This window comes from Dermacentor andersoni, chromosome 11 (genome assembly GCF_023375885.2).
Source record: "Dermacentor andersoni chromosome 11, qqDerAnde1_hic_scaffold, whole genome shotgun sequence".
NCBI classification, from domain to species: domain Eukaryota; kingdom Metazoa; phylum Arthropoda; class Arachnida; order Ixodida; family Ixodidae; genus Dermacentor; species Dermacentor andersoni.
In genome coordinates, this window is record NC_092824.1 from 126,620,310 (window position 1) to 126,635,927 (window position 15,618).

Sequence of the window (15,618 nt, forward strand, 5' to 3'; positions counted from 1 at the left end):
CCTAGCACGAAGGCGTGGATAATCCGGACCAGATTGTCCTCCCTGATTCCATGGTACCTGTTGGCGATTCTTCGGGTCAGACCAAGGGCGCTTTCGGTCTTGGAACAAATGCATTTGAGGGCGGCTCCATTGGCCCCGTTCGACTCGATAAACATTCCTAGAACCCTGATAGTGTCCACCCGCGGAGCTGGGGAGCCATTATCGGTGAATAACGTAATGTGGCTCTCCGTTGCTGGCTTCCAGGACCAGTGAGAACCCTCTCTGGGCCTCTCCTTGTGGCGCAAGAGCTCGGATTTAGCGGGTGAGCACCTTAGCCCGGTGGGGATAAGCTACCGCTCCGTCATATCGATGGCCTCTTGCAAAGCACCCTCGACCTGACCCTTAAATCCGCTGGGGCACCAGTTGGTGATGTCGTCCGCGTAGATCATGTGGTTAATGCCGGTATCTTGTTCAAGGCCTTCGACAGGTTGATCAGGGAGATGTTGAACAGCGTCAGGGAGATCACTGCCCCCTGAGGTGTTCCCTTTGGCCCAAGCTGAATTTCGTGGGTCAAAAACTCGTCAATCTTGAGTGTAGTGGACCTCAAGGAAAAAGAGGAGCGCACGAAATTGTACGCCCGCTTGCCGACGTGAAACTCTGTCAGGCTCTTGAGAATAAAGGCGTGCAATATGTTGTCAAAAGCCTTTTCCAAATCCAAGCCGAGAATTGCCTTAGTGTTGGCAGAGGTGAAGTCACTGATCTGGTGCTTGATCAGCCTCATGGCGTCCTGAGTCGAAAGCCCTGACCGAAAGCCAATCATGTTGTGTGTATAGCATTCGTTAGATTAGAGGTGGTCAATGAGGCAGTTAAGCATGGTGTGCTCGGCCATCTTCCTGACGCACGACGTCAGGGAGATGGGCCTTAGATTGTCAATGCTTGGCACCTTACTTGGCTTGGGTATGAGTACTTGTAGGCTGCTTTCCAGCTCTTGGGAATGAAGCCACTGCACCAGATTTCGTTCGTCTTGTGTGTAAGAAACTCGATTGAGTCATCGTCAAGATGCTTGAGCATATTGTTGGTGACGCCGCTGGGCCCAGAGGCAGATCTGCTGTTGAGAGATGCGAGAACCTGCTTGACCTCAGCCACGGTAAAATTCTCGTCCATTGATGGCGCGGTGCGCACTTCGTACTCTGGAAACTGGAGGGGCACCGGATCTTCCGTGGCCACCAAGTACTTGTCTATGAGCTGCTCCATGACCACCTCATCTGGAGTCGAGTCGGTGGCCAAATAGACAGCTTTTGCCAAACCTCTCTTATGATTGGACTTGGTGTTACGATTGTGCAGTAGGTGCCTGAGGAGTCTCCAGCTTTTACCGGTCTTGAGCTGGCCCTCCACCGAGTCGCACAGCTCGTCCCATTGCTGCTTGCATAACACCTTGCTATGAACCTCTGTCGTCTTGCTCATTTCGGAAATTTTCTTGCGTAGTTTTCTGTTATGGCGCTGCGTCTTCCATTGTGCGAGCAGTGCCTGCTTGGCTTCCAACAGATGTGCGAGCCTACTGTCCATCCTGTCCACCTCCAGATCGGTTCTCACCTCTTTGGTGGCTCTAGCCACATACTCTTTTATCTTGTTGCACCAAGAGTCTACGTCCATATCCTGGTTGAGGACGCGCTCGGGGTGGTTGGCTTGGAACAAGTTCCAGTCAGTGAACTAAAAGTTCCTCGTCTTGTTACCGGCAGCCTTAGTGACCGCTTCGATGATGCACTGATGGCTACTGAGGTCCATGGCTATGTTGGTCCACTTGACGTTTTCCAGGTTTTTGACAAAGGTAAGATCTGACTTCCACCGTGTCCATGGCCGAAGGGCATGCGACAGGCTGAGAAGCCGGCGGTGTGAGCACCAATCTTTGTATTTTGGTCATCTCGGCGGCTAGCTGACTGATTTCCTGCTTGAACTGAGCGTTTTCTTTCCTAAGACTATCATTGGCACGCCAAAGCTCTTCGAGCTCGTTCATGAGACGCGGGTCGTGCGAGTCTTGGGAGTTGGACACCTGCGTTTGGTTGTCACGGGTCCTATCAGCCCACGTTAGAGAGGACTTGCCTTTACCGCCGGTGGGGGGTCTTCAATCGTGACCTGTTTGACGAATCGCTCCCGGTGCGGGACTTGGAGCGCACTGGAGAAGGTGATGTGAGTCGCGATCTTGAGGTAGAGCAACTTCTGGAGCCCTGTTGGCTAGTAGAACGGCCTCTCAAGCGCAAGCGTCTTCTGCCCCTAAGGCTGGTGCACGATGAGACTTGCAGATCGGAAGATCGAACGATCGACGGCGTGGGGAGGTGCTCTTGCTGCCTGCCATGCTCGAAGCGTCGTCGGCGAACGATGTATGGTGTCTTGAATCTATGCGCACATTCTTTACCGGCGGTAAGGTGCGGACCGCCGCAGATCTTGCATTTTGGGGTGCATTGGTGCTGCTCATTGGGGTTTGGCAGGCCGCATCCCCAACAGACGACGTCGCTCGGTGTTGGACAGACATCGGCATGATGCCCGAGTCTTCCGCAGGTATGGGATATGTCCACTTGCTTTCGATACAGAGAACATTTTATCAGGAGCATTCCGTACTTGACAAAATTCGGTGCCTGGTGCCTGTCAAAGGCGATGATGAGAGTCCCAGTCTGAGCGATTCTCTTGGCTGCTAGGGCAAGAGGGTTGTTCTGGTTAACAATCTTGCCATCCAACGTCGCTGGGTCGTCTTGTAACGGTATGCCACCTATGATCCCCTTGCACATGGAGTGCAGGGCTGTCTCTGATGCACAGAGTTCATGGATCTTGCCTGAGATACGAATTTGCTTGACGCGGCCATTGGTCTGCATTCTCCCGTCTGGGAGTGCTGGACATCATGATGTTTTATTGGATATTTTTTTTACGCCTTATCGACATACAGGCAGTCTTGCTTAAGTTGATGCCCATGCCTGATTTCTAGTACCAAATGGTGATACTAGACAATGAGGAATTTAAGTTTACTTGATTGGCCTGTGTTTGTATTGTTGTGTATATGATGGAGTCATCTGCAAAAAGACTTAATGTCACTCCCGGCTCAGTATGAAGGTGCAATTCACTGACATATATTAATAATAATGTAGGACCTAATACAGAACCCTGTGGAACCCCTGAAAGAACTTCTAAACATTCAGATTGTGCTCCTCCCTCTTTAACATACTGCAGTTGAAAAGGGATGCGCTTATCCATGATACTATTTTGTCTTTAATTCTGATGGAACTAAGTTTGTTAATTAACTTCGAATGCATTACCCTGTCAAACGCCTTCGAAAAGTCAATGAATATTGCATTATCTTGAACTTAATAGTTAATTGCAGCCGCAAAGTCGTGTACTATTTCTAGAAGTTGCATCACTGTAGAAACACCTTTGTGGAACCCATGTTGTTTGGAGTACAGTAAGTTGTGTTCCGATTCCAATGGCGGCCTGTCCGGATCCAGAGATTCTTAGCACCCTTTGCTACATCACAGGTCTGACCGCCACCTTGGTCAGTTGCTTCACAGCTGCTGGGGACTGTGGCCAAGTACTGCACCAGGGTGGCCAATGCTGCTCTGGTGAGGGATTGCGTTACCGGTTCTGGTCACTGGGATCAGGCTGCACTCCAGGCCTGTTTATGCAATTTTATCAACACGCAGATGTTTTCTTTTTCTTTAATCCAGTGGAAAATTGCGTGACACCGGGATTTGAACCACGGTCCTCTTGCATGCGAGGTGGATGCTCTACCTCTACGCCATCGCTGCATCCCTGGAATCTGAACCTGGCAACGTTTAACGCTAGAATGTTATCTAGTGAGGCAAATCTAGCAGTGCTTTTGGAGGAATTAGCGGGCATTAAATGGGGTATAATAGGGCTCAGTGAGGTCAGGAGGAAAAATGAAGCATATACAGTGCTAAAAAGCGGACACGTCCTGTGCTACCGGGGCTCAGCAGAGAGACGAGAACTAGGAGTCGGATTCCTGATTACTAAGGATATAGCTGGTAACATACAGGAAAATATATAGCATTAACGAGAGGGTGGCAGGTGTTGTGAAGCTTAATGAGAGGTACAAATTGAAAGTTGTACAGGTCTACACGCCTACATCCAGTCATGATGACCAGCAAGTCTAAAGCTTCTGGGTCTGTTCGATTCGCCTGCACCACTATGAACCAGTTCACAGTGGTTCACGAGTAGTTCAAAAATTGTGCAGCTCAATTCCTGAGGTGCAGACCCAGGGAAACACTCGAAACGAATGCAAAGGTGCAAACACGGTGCAGGCGTTATGTTATGTCAGACTAATGTGCACGAAGTGCACAAGTTTGAGAGGCCCTGAACTGCAGGTATGATCGGCTTGTGGGGCGCAAATACACACCACACTTGCGTAGACACATCAGACGTGCATAAGCATTGTTTTAACGGAGCTCGCGCCCGTGTGCTGTGTTGTCTGCTGCCCCGCTGCTTTGCACCTATATGCCTGCACCAAGTCGACAACGACAGTCAAGTGGGTGCAGCAAAATCATGAACCAGTCCTGCACCTTACCTGCACCTTTTGAAACGAATGTCGTGGTTCAGCGGGCGCCATTGCTGCACCGCTGAAATGAATGGCAGGGTGCAGCACCTCGTGAACTGGTTCAGGTGGTGTAGGCGAATCGAACATACCCTTTATGAAGACGTGGAATCGGCGATGGGTAAAGTCAACTGATGGGGGCGACCTCAATGCCAGGGTAGGTGAGAAGCAGGCTGGACACAAGTCAGTGGGGGAATGTGGCATAGGTAATAGGAATAGCAGGGGAGAGTTATTAGTAGAGTTTGCAGAACGGAATAATTTGCGGATAATGAATACCTTCTTCCGCAAGTGGGATAGCTGAAACTGGACCTGGAGGAGCCCGAATGGCTAGACTAGAAATGAAACAGACCTCCTACTCTGCGCTGACCCTGGCATCATACAATATGTAGACGTGCTCAGCAAGGTGCGCTGCAGGGGCCATAGGATCGTAAGATCTCGAATTAGCCTAGACTTGAGGAGGGAACGGAAGAAACTGGTACATAAGAAGCCGATCAATGAGTTAGCGGTAAAAGGGAAAATAGAGGAATTCTGCATCAAGCTACAGAACAGGTATTCGGCTTCTACAGAGATCTACAGAGATTCCACAGCCACCCTAATTCTACACAAGAAAAGTAGCAAGATACCTATAAAGAAAGGGGTCAGACAAGGAGACACAATCTCTTCAATGCTATTCACTGTGTGCTTGGAAGAAGCATTCAAGCTATTCAAGCAAACTGGGAAGGTTTAGTAGTAAGGATCGATGGTGAATACCTCAGCAACCTTCGGTTTGCCAATGATTGTTCTATTCAGCAACACTGCAGACGAGTTAAAACAAATTATTGAGGACCTTAACGGGGAGAGTGTAAGAGTGGGGTTGAAGATTAATATGCAGAAGACAAAAATAATGATAAATAACCGGGCAAGGGAACAAGAGTTCACGATCGCAAGTCAGCCTCTAGAGTCTGTGAAGGAGTATGTTTACCTAGGTCAACTAATCACAGGGAACCCTGACCATGAGAAGGAAGCTCACACAAGAATAAAAATGGGTTGGATTGCATACGGCAGACATCGTGAGCTCCTGACTGGGAGCTTACCGTTATCATTGAAAAGGCAAGTATACAACCAGTGCATTTTACCGGTGCTGACATATGGGGCAGAGACTTGGAGACTGACAAAGAAGCTTGAGAACAAGTTAAGGACTGCGCAGAGTCATGGAACGAAGAATGCTAGGCATAACTTTAAGAGACAGAAAGAGAGCGGTTTGGATCAGACAGCAAACTGGTATAGACGATGTTCTAATAGACATTAAGAGAAAAAAAATGGCGCTGGGCAGGTCATTTAATGCCCAGATTAAATAACCGTTGGACCATTAGGGTGACAGAATGGGTACCAAGAGAAAGGAAGTACACTAGAGGACAGCAGAAGACTAGGTGGTGCTATGAAATTAGGAAATTTGTGGGTGCTAGTTGGAAACGGTTGGTGCAGGACAGGGGTAATTGGAGATCACAGGGAGAGGCCTTCGTCCTGCAGTGGACATAAAATAGGCTGATGATGGTGATGACTGTATTTCCCTGATGAGATTTTCTGAGTTGAACAGTTCAGTTGGCAACAAATTCTAATCGGGAACAGTTCTGGGAAAGAAACTATGCTTAAACCCTTCAGTGGGTGCAAATATTGGAACTAGTAAGTGTCTGTGAAATCGCCTTGTTTTCATTCTAGTAACTGGCTTAATACAATCAGGTAAATCAACATTTGCCTTTCTTGAAGTAATTTTGTGCAAGAATGCTAGGCAAGCAGCTTTTCGGTGAGCCTCCAATGTAGAAATATTATGTTGTTGCATGAGTGAAGGTGACGAATCATACCTTTTATACCTTCCAAAAATAAATCTTGTGGCTTTCCTCTGAGCTCTTTCCAATTTTTCATAATCTTTTTTAGTGTGAGGATCCCAAATCACTACTGAATATACGGCCTTGGACCTAACACAAGCATTATAAGCTAACAATTTTGTACTTATGGGACCATTTTAGCTTTCTCTTCAGAGTCTGCAATTGCCTGAGGCACAGATGTACAAATGCTTGAAATAGACTAGACCATGTAAGTGTCTGTTAGAATGACACCCAGATATTTGTAGTTAATAATTTCGGACATGAATTGTTATGAAGACTGTATAAAAATGCAATTGGGGCCTTGTTTTTGTTATATATAAAAATACAGTTTTTTTCATGTTTAGTTGTATGCCCCACTCTTGGCACCAATCATCTATTGACTGCAAAGCCTTCTGTAGCAAAAATTGGTCGGTTCTAGACGACAGTTCTTTAAAAACTGCACAATCATCCACAAACAATCTGACACCCATTTCCTTTGGAATTACTTGAACTGTATCATTAATATAAACTAAAAACAACAGTATCCCTAAAACACTGTCTTGCAGAACACCAGTTATAAATCTCAACACATGAAGAAGCATCCACGCGCTTGAACGAATTCAGTTCTCTTATGCTATGATATCACAAGGTCATTTGCCTTGCTATGGTCGTGGCGCATTGACAGCGAATCCTCATAGTCCCATCTCTCAATTTGAGCACCGGTAGTAGACATGGCCCACTTCTCCACATTCATTGCGCAGCAGGCAGTGGTCAGGAGCACATCAAATGTCGGTCTTCCGGGGCAGTGGGTGGGCCGGCATGCGGGAGGTGTGACAGCAGCAGTGGTGTCTGGTTATAGAATTGCAGCGTCATGCAGCCTTGACGCGGGCGGCGGTGCCATAAGTCATTGTTTCCATCATAGACTGTGGCGGTTCAGAAACTTCCAGTGGCTGCTGTATCTCCTCTCAGGTGATGTCAGCAATTGAATTCACTTAGGGCTGTAACACTGGAAACATTTTACGTAGTTCCTTTATGCACAACTGCTCTTACCATTTCCTGCAGGTCATTGGAGCAGAGTGCTTGAACGTCTGCACTGTCTGACATCGAGTGGCAATTGTACTGTTTAGTAGACATTTCTAGTGTCTTCTGAATCGTCGTAGTCTCCATTAGAAATTCTGCATTAGAAATTGGGCGGGCTGTGGATAAATTCAGCAAAGAGGTCTTGTTTTACTCGATGGATGAGAAACTGAATTTTCTTGACCGGTATTTCCGGGTTGGCATGGCGCAAAAGTCAGGTGACGTTCTTGTCACGCAGCTGCACTCGTGCTTGCAGTAAACATTCGTTCCTTTCTCTACTGATGATGCTTGTGAATGTCTTTAGGAAATCGCTGCAAAACAGGTCCCATGTTGTCAACCAGGACTCTTGATTTTCTAACCAAGTTCCGGTGGCTTCTTCCAGGGAAAAATAGACCTGGTGCAACTTGTCTTCAGCGTTCAACTTATTTTTGGTTGACACTCTTTCTAATGTCTCTAGCCAGGTGTCCCAATCGTCTGATGAAGCTCCATAGAAAGCAGGAGTTTTCTGGGTTGTTGAATCACGATCAGTGTAGGCGGCACTGTGGCTATCATCGTGGCTGTTGACTTCACCTTGGTCTTTCTGGTTTTCTTGGGTAGAAGTTCATATTCCGAAGGCAAGTTTTGCAGCCTGAGGCTTGCTGAGGTCCGGGGCGGCGTTGATGTTCTCTCTGTGGTACAGGCTTAGACCACGGCTTTGATGGAACATCCAGTACATGAATGCACAAGTGCCTCGACCAGATGTCACATTGTAGTGACAGTGAAGAACACAGTAGTGAAACTGAATTGCAAAACTAACTCTTTATTGGGCGAACCTGTGCCCGCAAAAGCAGGTTGTACTCAAAGCACGAGGATAGCGACGAGCACAGTTGGTGATCGTTGAAATGTGAGGTATCTATGGGCTAGAAGTGTCAGCTATTTATACATGACTTGTCGGCAGGTATAGCATAATCTCTTGTGCTCACGTACCTTCCAGAAAACACCACACAATTCACATTGCATATACAATTTAATTACACAAGTTCCTGCAACAAAGCAGTTAGAATTGGCTACAACAATCACGAATGTTCCAATATGTACAGGCGCGTCTTGCGACACGCGATAGCATTTAACATTTGTTAGCTGGTGACAGGAAAATGATAAACATGGACACGCATCAACAAGGTCATAGACAAGCTAAAACTCATTATCCTTTCCTACATCCTTAGCTATTAGCCACAGTGTCTGCATCTTGGCGGGGCAAAAATGGGGTGTCATGCTCACAAAGTGTGAGGTGCCGTACTCAGTGCCATTTTGATTTGTGCATGTTGTTTTGCTGCTGCAGTGTCTTGCAGCCCACCAGTGACTGAAGACCCCTCGACGCATCTGCTGCAGGACCTGTTCCTAGTAACACCAGTACTGTGCAGCCACTGTGAGTTTTCCACCTCTGTGGGCTTGCTCTCACGAATTGGCATGCGGCTGTACTTCATTTGGTGCTTATCTGTAAAAATAATGGATGCACTTTGCCGGTGCATTCCCTCCCATGGCACATGCTGATTGCAGGGCACCTGTAACAGCCCTACCTTAGTAGAAAACACAGAAGGGGCTGCCAGCAGAGTAGGTTGGTGTTGGGTAGATCCACACACGTTTACACAAGCTTCTTTCACCAGGACAATGTGGGAAAGGATGATGAAAAGTGCTCTTTCTGTAGTGAAAAATAGCATGTTTATGAAAAATGGCATTATTAATAATAATTCATCACTTCCCGGCCCAACAAAGTTACTGGTTAGTTTGGGGTCCTTGTTTGAAATTAGTCAGTCTTGCCAATTGTGAAGAGGAACAGGAAAGTCTAAAACAATTGCTTTAGAAAACTATGAGTGGGATGGGCATGAAACGTTAAACCTTTAAAGAATATACAAAGATGTGGTTTAATTGGCAAAAGGTCATAAGTAATTGATCAAAGTTTCACTAATTGGAACACATGGCATAGATCAGAGAGAGCCTGAATAATGGTTATGGAAGGGGCCGTAACAATAGAGCTTATTAAACTGATATGAAGCTCAGGACATATTGTCAGTATTGATGTTATTCACTGCACTTGTATCTGAAAGGAAAAGGGGAACCACATAATACAAAGCCACCACTGTACTATACTCTTAAAATATGATGCCAAGATTGAAAAAAAAAATTTAGAATAAGAATATATAGAGTATCAGTCTATCTTATGGAAATTTTCTAGGCAAATGGAAGCGTTATAAGACCTGCAAACATCTTTATAATCTATTATTTAAAATTTTTTAAACAAATCTGGATCTCATGCCAGCACTTCCAACTTAAATTTAGCTCACCTTAACAAAACTATTGTTGGCAGTCACATAGGAGAGACATTGACCTCTGCAATGAAACAAGATTAATGAGAACTGAAGATTTCTGGAAGTGTAATCAAACAACAACAAAAAAATTCTCCTCTGATAGGTACTCCTTGCTTTAATATACAGCCATAATGCCGCAGAGAGCTCTCCACATGCCAGTTACGAGCACTCAGTGAGTGATTATGGGATTTCAATGATATTGCAAAAATTTCGCTTGATTTGCTTCCAGTGGTGAGCTGTTCCATAGGAGTGCTCCAGTGCTTTTTAACCTCCTCTTTCCATATACATTATGCATTTTTGGCAAAAGAAAATTTCCTTTAAGTGCGCTGTGTCTATTGCCTCTGGAGTATAAAAATATTGATGAACTCGAATGGCAGTTAGTGATTATGCTATTATGAGTACTTAATGTTATTTTAAAATTCAGTAGCAAATTAAAAGGCAGTATATTTAAACTTTATACAGCGGCATTGATTTAGCATTGTAATCCAAAAACGTCATAAATTGCAAGGTCCTTTTCTAAAAAAAAAAAAAACAGTAGGTTCTACACATAAAACGTACATCTTACCCCAAGATGCAATACAGTAGAATAGATGGCTATGGAATATGTTAAATTGCTCTCAGAGTGGCACTGTTGAAGTAATAACGGCATTTGTACAAAACAAGCTTTGCTTAACTTTTTACAGAGCAGTGCAATTTGAGGCTTCCAATGAAGATGCTTATCTAGTGTGACAACGGAGTATTGAATTTAACTCGCCCACTCAAGTATATTATGGTTTAGAGAAAGCGAGTGACATTCACTTAAAGGTGCTGTCCATGAAGAACTAAAGAGAATATATTTTCTTGGTATTCAGAGTTAGCTTATTTGACACGACCCACTGGTTGACACTTAGGAGTTCATTATAAGCCACTTGGAATGTTTTGTCCAGGGAGTCTAGGGCACAAAGTAACATAGTCTCGTCTGCATACATTGCAGCAGAGAAGTTTTCTAAGGCATTAGGAAGATAGTTTACAAATACAGAAAAAAAAATATTGGCCCCACTACTAAGCCTTGTGGGACACCTGTAACAATGTCAGAAACGTCGGATTCAATACCTGCAATGGCAATTAGTTGTTTTCTGCTATTGAGATAGCTGCGGAAAAATTCAAGAGTTATACCTCGAAAACTATAGCATTCTAACTTATTTAGCAGTATGTCATGATCCATAGTGTCAAATGCTTTTCGCACATCTAGAAGTATGCCTAGTACACTTTTGTTGTTCAAGTGAGAATTTATGCAGTCACACAAAGCTAATACCGCTGTATTTGTCTATCTTTTAGCTCAAAAATCATGGCGGCAATTAGACAAAATGGATTCACGTTCAAGAAATGAAGTGATTCATTGGGCGACAAGTTTTTCAAAGACAGTGTTTAGACAACCTAATACTGATATAGGATGGAGTTTTCTAACAAATTATGGTCCCCATTTTTGATAGCGTGCTGTCCCCAAAGCGTGCTGTGGACCATTGACCAGGATATTTTCCCTAGTCCCTTTAACCATACACTTCCCCCAGCTTTGTACTTTGTTCTTCTGGAAGTTTCTCTGTCGAGAAGCATCATTCGAATTATGGATGGTATACTCTTTACTCTCCCAATATTCTAATCGAAGTCGCAAGAAGCCTACATAAATCCTACAGTAAGTTAACAGCCCCTTAATACAATGGAATATACATGTACTGCGCGACAAACTAACATGCACAAATTATTGTTCTTTTTTTTTTCATCTTCATTGGAATCGTTAATTCCTTTCCCCCCTCCCTATGCAAGGTACCATGTCAGCGCAATTGTATAAACACCGGCGAAAATACCAGCCTTTATAATATATGGCCTCTCTCTCTCGCTCTCTCTTTGTGGAAAAATCGAAGCTGTCTATGCTGGTAAAACCAACATATGTTTTTATCAGCAACCTGAAGGAGCCTGAATGATGTTTTATGACCTCCTGATCAACTAACATTACATCAATTATGAAATAATTTTAATGGAAGAATTTACGGCAAGTAGGGTGTTTAGAACGCACGAGTAAAATGAATTCAAATTATTTGGGGCAAAATATCGCAATCAAATCTGCTGTTCGTGCTAAAAAAAAAAAACAGTCAAGGAAAAAGGAAACCACCGATGTGGCCTCACAATTTCTCTCCACAGTAAAGCCGCTCAGAAATACTGACAGAGAACTAAAGGTCATTTGGTGAAGCATTTTATCACGGTGTGGCCACTGAAATGAACCAGTGCGACCAGCCAGCACACAGTTAGGACAGTTTTGTTATAGAAGCAATCTGAGGAAGTCAGGTTACTCCAAGTTAAAAATGGCGCATCGCATGCAATTGAAAGTTATCTTCGAAAATGTGCTCAGATATACTGTTATACCAACATATTTGCCATAGATATAATCTATGTAAAGTTGGTTTGGTTATCAAGGCAATTTACTTAGGGACACAAATGTACTGGATGCTTATTTGAGATCCTCATCAACCTATTCATAGGGCTGCTAAGGTACAGTTAAGTTTCCTAGTTTCTCTCTTTAAAAATGTTTAATTGCTATATTATAGCTACGGCACCTGTGGATATGTCGAGCGTGAATAGTTAGCCTGCTAACAAGTATTATAAATATTCCTTTGAAATATTCTGGCCTAAAATTGCAGCAGCTTTATGTATCGATATCAAAAGAAATATAAGCGGGCACGCACCACACCTTCTTTCTTTGGAAACAAGCACCATTAATTTTAACAGCAAATGACAGGCTAGTTCCAGGCGCAGTCCAAAGCTTTATTGCGATAAAGGTATACCGCAATAACGACAACTAATTTGCAAGCTAGCATGAATGCATTTCTTCTTGCATTTAAAGATATACGCGGATGTCCACATAGGTGCGTTTTACGTAACATAAATGAAGGTCTTGCGGGTATTCGTGGATTCTAAATAATCCTGCAAGATTTTTTTTTTCTTACAAAGTTGTACTTAAAGCGCATATAATATTTTTTCTGGGTTAATTGGTTACGAAAGCGTGCATCACACATTGGATACACAGCATTGAGGGAGGTGGCATCTTCATGATGTCACTAAATAACTTTCAGGTTTAGTTATACATGCCCGAGGGGAGAACACGTCTAAGGTCCTCTACACGCACATTTTCTCAAAGTTTGTCGGGTAGACATGTTTCCGCATTGGGTTCCACAGAAGCTTGAATGAAGGTTTTTCTTCTGTTATATCCAGTAGCATTCTTAAATATTTGGGACTGTAGTGCTGTCCGCCGTTGCACGGCACTCTATTGGTGGACATCAACTGGTTGTGGAGGTTTTTTAGGATATGGCAGTGGTTGAAAGCGAGGAACAACTTCCGATTGATGTGCTTCAAAGAAATGAATCCGAAAGCCTTGACGGTGCTGTATGTGCTTTAGCAATATCTAAAGAGAAAACTATTTTTATCACGTGATTGTTCTACAAAGTAATGTTAAATAGTTTTCGGGCTCCCACACTCTAGCTGTCAAATTTTTCAGTTCACTAACACAAATGTAGATGCAGTCCGAAACTCTGGCGTGTAGATCGTAGTTTATTTCTAAGGTCATGAGACCAGCACTGCTTGTATTCTGAAGAGATTAATTTCTTAATTATATACTTGCACTTGTACAACATATGATACATGTGTGCTTTATATAAATGAATTACAGCTAATCTGCATAACTTTTCTATAATGCAAACTGAGCATCAGTGTGCGTTGACTTATATTTACAAATCTCCCAGACATTAATTACACTGAAACGTGAGCTACAAGCAAGTATACCGCATAACTTAGGGCACGACTGGAATTATTTGACCACTTCCATATATGGCAGACATCTTGCAGTTAGATGCGTGGTTGTCGGCTACAAGTCGGATAACTTGGAAACCTGCTTCTTTCAAGTGCTAGTCGGTGCAATTGATCCCCTTTTATAGACTGCATGAAGTAATATCTGACCGGGAGGCTGAAAAACATGAAGGCACAGGATATTTCGTTAAATCAGTATTGCACGCTAAATGTTCAGCTAGTTCTTTCCGAAATTTATGTTGTTGAAAGAAATTGAAATATTATGTTTTACATCATGATGGCTGTTCTATCGCAATAAAAGCCGTTGCAATTGTGCTAGTAAAAGTAATGGTCATCTTAGGTGTAGTGCGTCGACAGACCAGCGAACATAAAGGAGAAAAGGTGTGCACGTGGCCAGCTCACTTTCATTTATGAGTTCCTTCTCAAGACCTTCCATTTCAATTAGTCCATGAACCCTGTCTCCATTTTTTTCGTACGTCGCAGCCTGCTTTAGCGACATTTCATCCTCGACTAAGGAACCCATCTTTTCCTAAAAAAGCAAACCGCATTTCATTGCATCAGATACCTCGTCCAATAGGAACGTGATTGCGCACAATGCAAACAATGAAAGAAAGAAAGATAAGTAGGCATGACTGAGTCCCGTGCGTGCTAAATCATATATCAAATGGACAGGCTTGAAGCCTCCATTATCTTTTGTTTGATCAGTGCAAATAAGCACGTCATCGCAAACTGAAACTAAGCAATGTACAATCATGCTGAAAGGAAACTGGACCATCAGAAAGTACTTCACTAGCCGTTGTCTACATATAACATTGAGGTGGTTCACAGATGTCCAATGTACTGGGGCCAGAACGCCCTTAACGCCCGGCCATGTCCTCATTACATGTTTCACGTTGAAATAATCTGATTTAGCTAGTGCTTTCTTTCCCTTCCTGTTCACATTTCATTCTGCCGTGATAGCAGCGCATGGCTTAGGGTCAGTCAAGCACTATCACGTTAGGCACTTTCTTTGTTTTCTTGTATAATGTAATAGATTATATTCCTTTCTGGAAGTGACATACTCGTTTGGACAGGCATGCGCTTTGCTGGTGCAATCTTTGTTTCATTAGTGAAGAAACAACTTCTCCATTGCAGCACCCTACGTATCGCTTGAGTGCCGTATGGCTTGGAAGAGTGAGGCATCCTGACGCCCGCAACATTTCATAGCCGCATGGCGACTTTGCATGCCACAGTATTGCCTGTCGGATTGTGGCTTCTGTCCAGTGGTGGTTTTTCATTCAGGCTTTGCCTGTTCCTTTTAAAAATGGAGCTTTCTGATCGTTCTCGTCCAGCTTTTCCTGAAAATAAATGAAGTACTAGTCAAAAACGTGTAAAATGTTAAAGAACAAATAAAGTCATTTACTGTAAAACCTAATTTTGCGCTCCCATCTGTTCATGAATGATGGACTTAGGGCATATTCACGGCTACTAAACTTCGCTATTCTAAAGTGTAAGCGAAACTTGAGGTTTGTATCATACAGCTCAGTGGACCGCGAGAATTTCTTGTCGTTTCTTTTTAACCATTTCTGCCTTTCCGAAACAGTCCACTCTGTTTAGACTTGTACTTAAATTCAATAACACATGCTCTTTATGCGTCAATTCTCGTTCGACCAATATTTCAGGGTGCCTGCAGCTAGCACATCTAGCCAGCAATATAATTTTTAGTTTCCAATATAGTGTCCTTATTTCTTGCCAGAATTTCGCGTGCCCTTATATTTTGTGGTATTTTTCAATCGCGAAATTTTCGTAAATAAATAGCACGTGATTTTAAGAATTTTATAATATATACGACCCCAGGCATAGATTTATATACCTGTAGCCTGATCACGCCAGTCACTTTGGCAAGTGCATGGACCTTGTAGAATTCTTTCTTTAACTGCTTGAGCTGTGTCTTGAAATT

General features: G+C 43.6%; 1 protein-coding gene across 10 annotated transcripts in view; it reads left to right on the forward strand.

Annotated features, from left to right (window-relative positions):
- The window catches only part of LOC140214085 (phosphatidylinositol 3-kinase regulatory subunit alpha-like), a 186,292-nt gene that overhangs the window by 104,122 nt on the left and 66,552 nt on the right, over positions 1 to 15,618 (forward strand). For all 10 annotated transcript variants that reach the window (XM_072285361.1, XM_072285362.1, XM_072285368.1 and 7 more), the window contains one exon: positions 8,816 to 8,902. In XM_072285361.1, the coding sequence (XP_072141462.1) occupies positions 8,816 to 8,902 (87 nt within the window). The remainder of the gene's footprint in view (positions 1 to 8,815; positions 8,903 to 15,618) is intronic.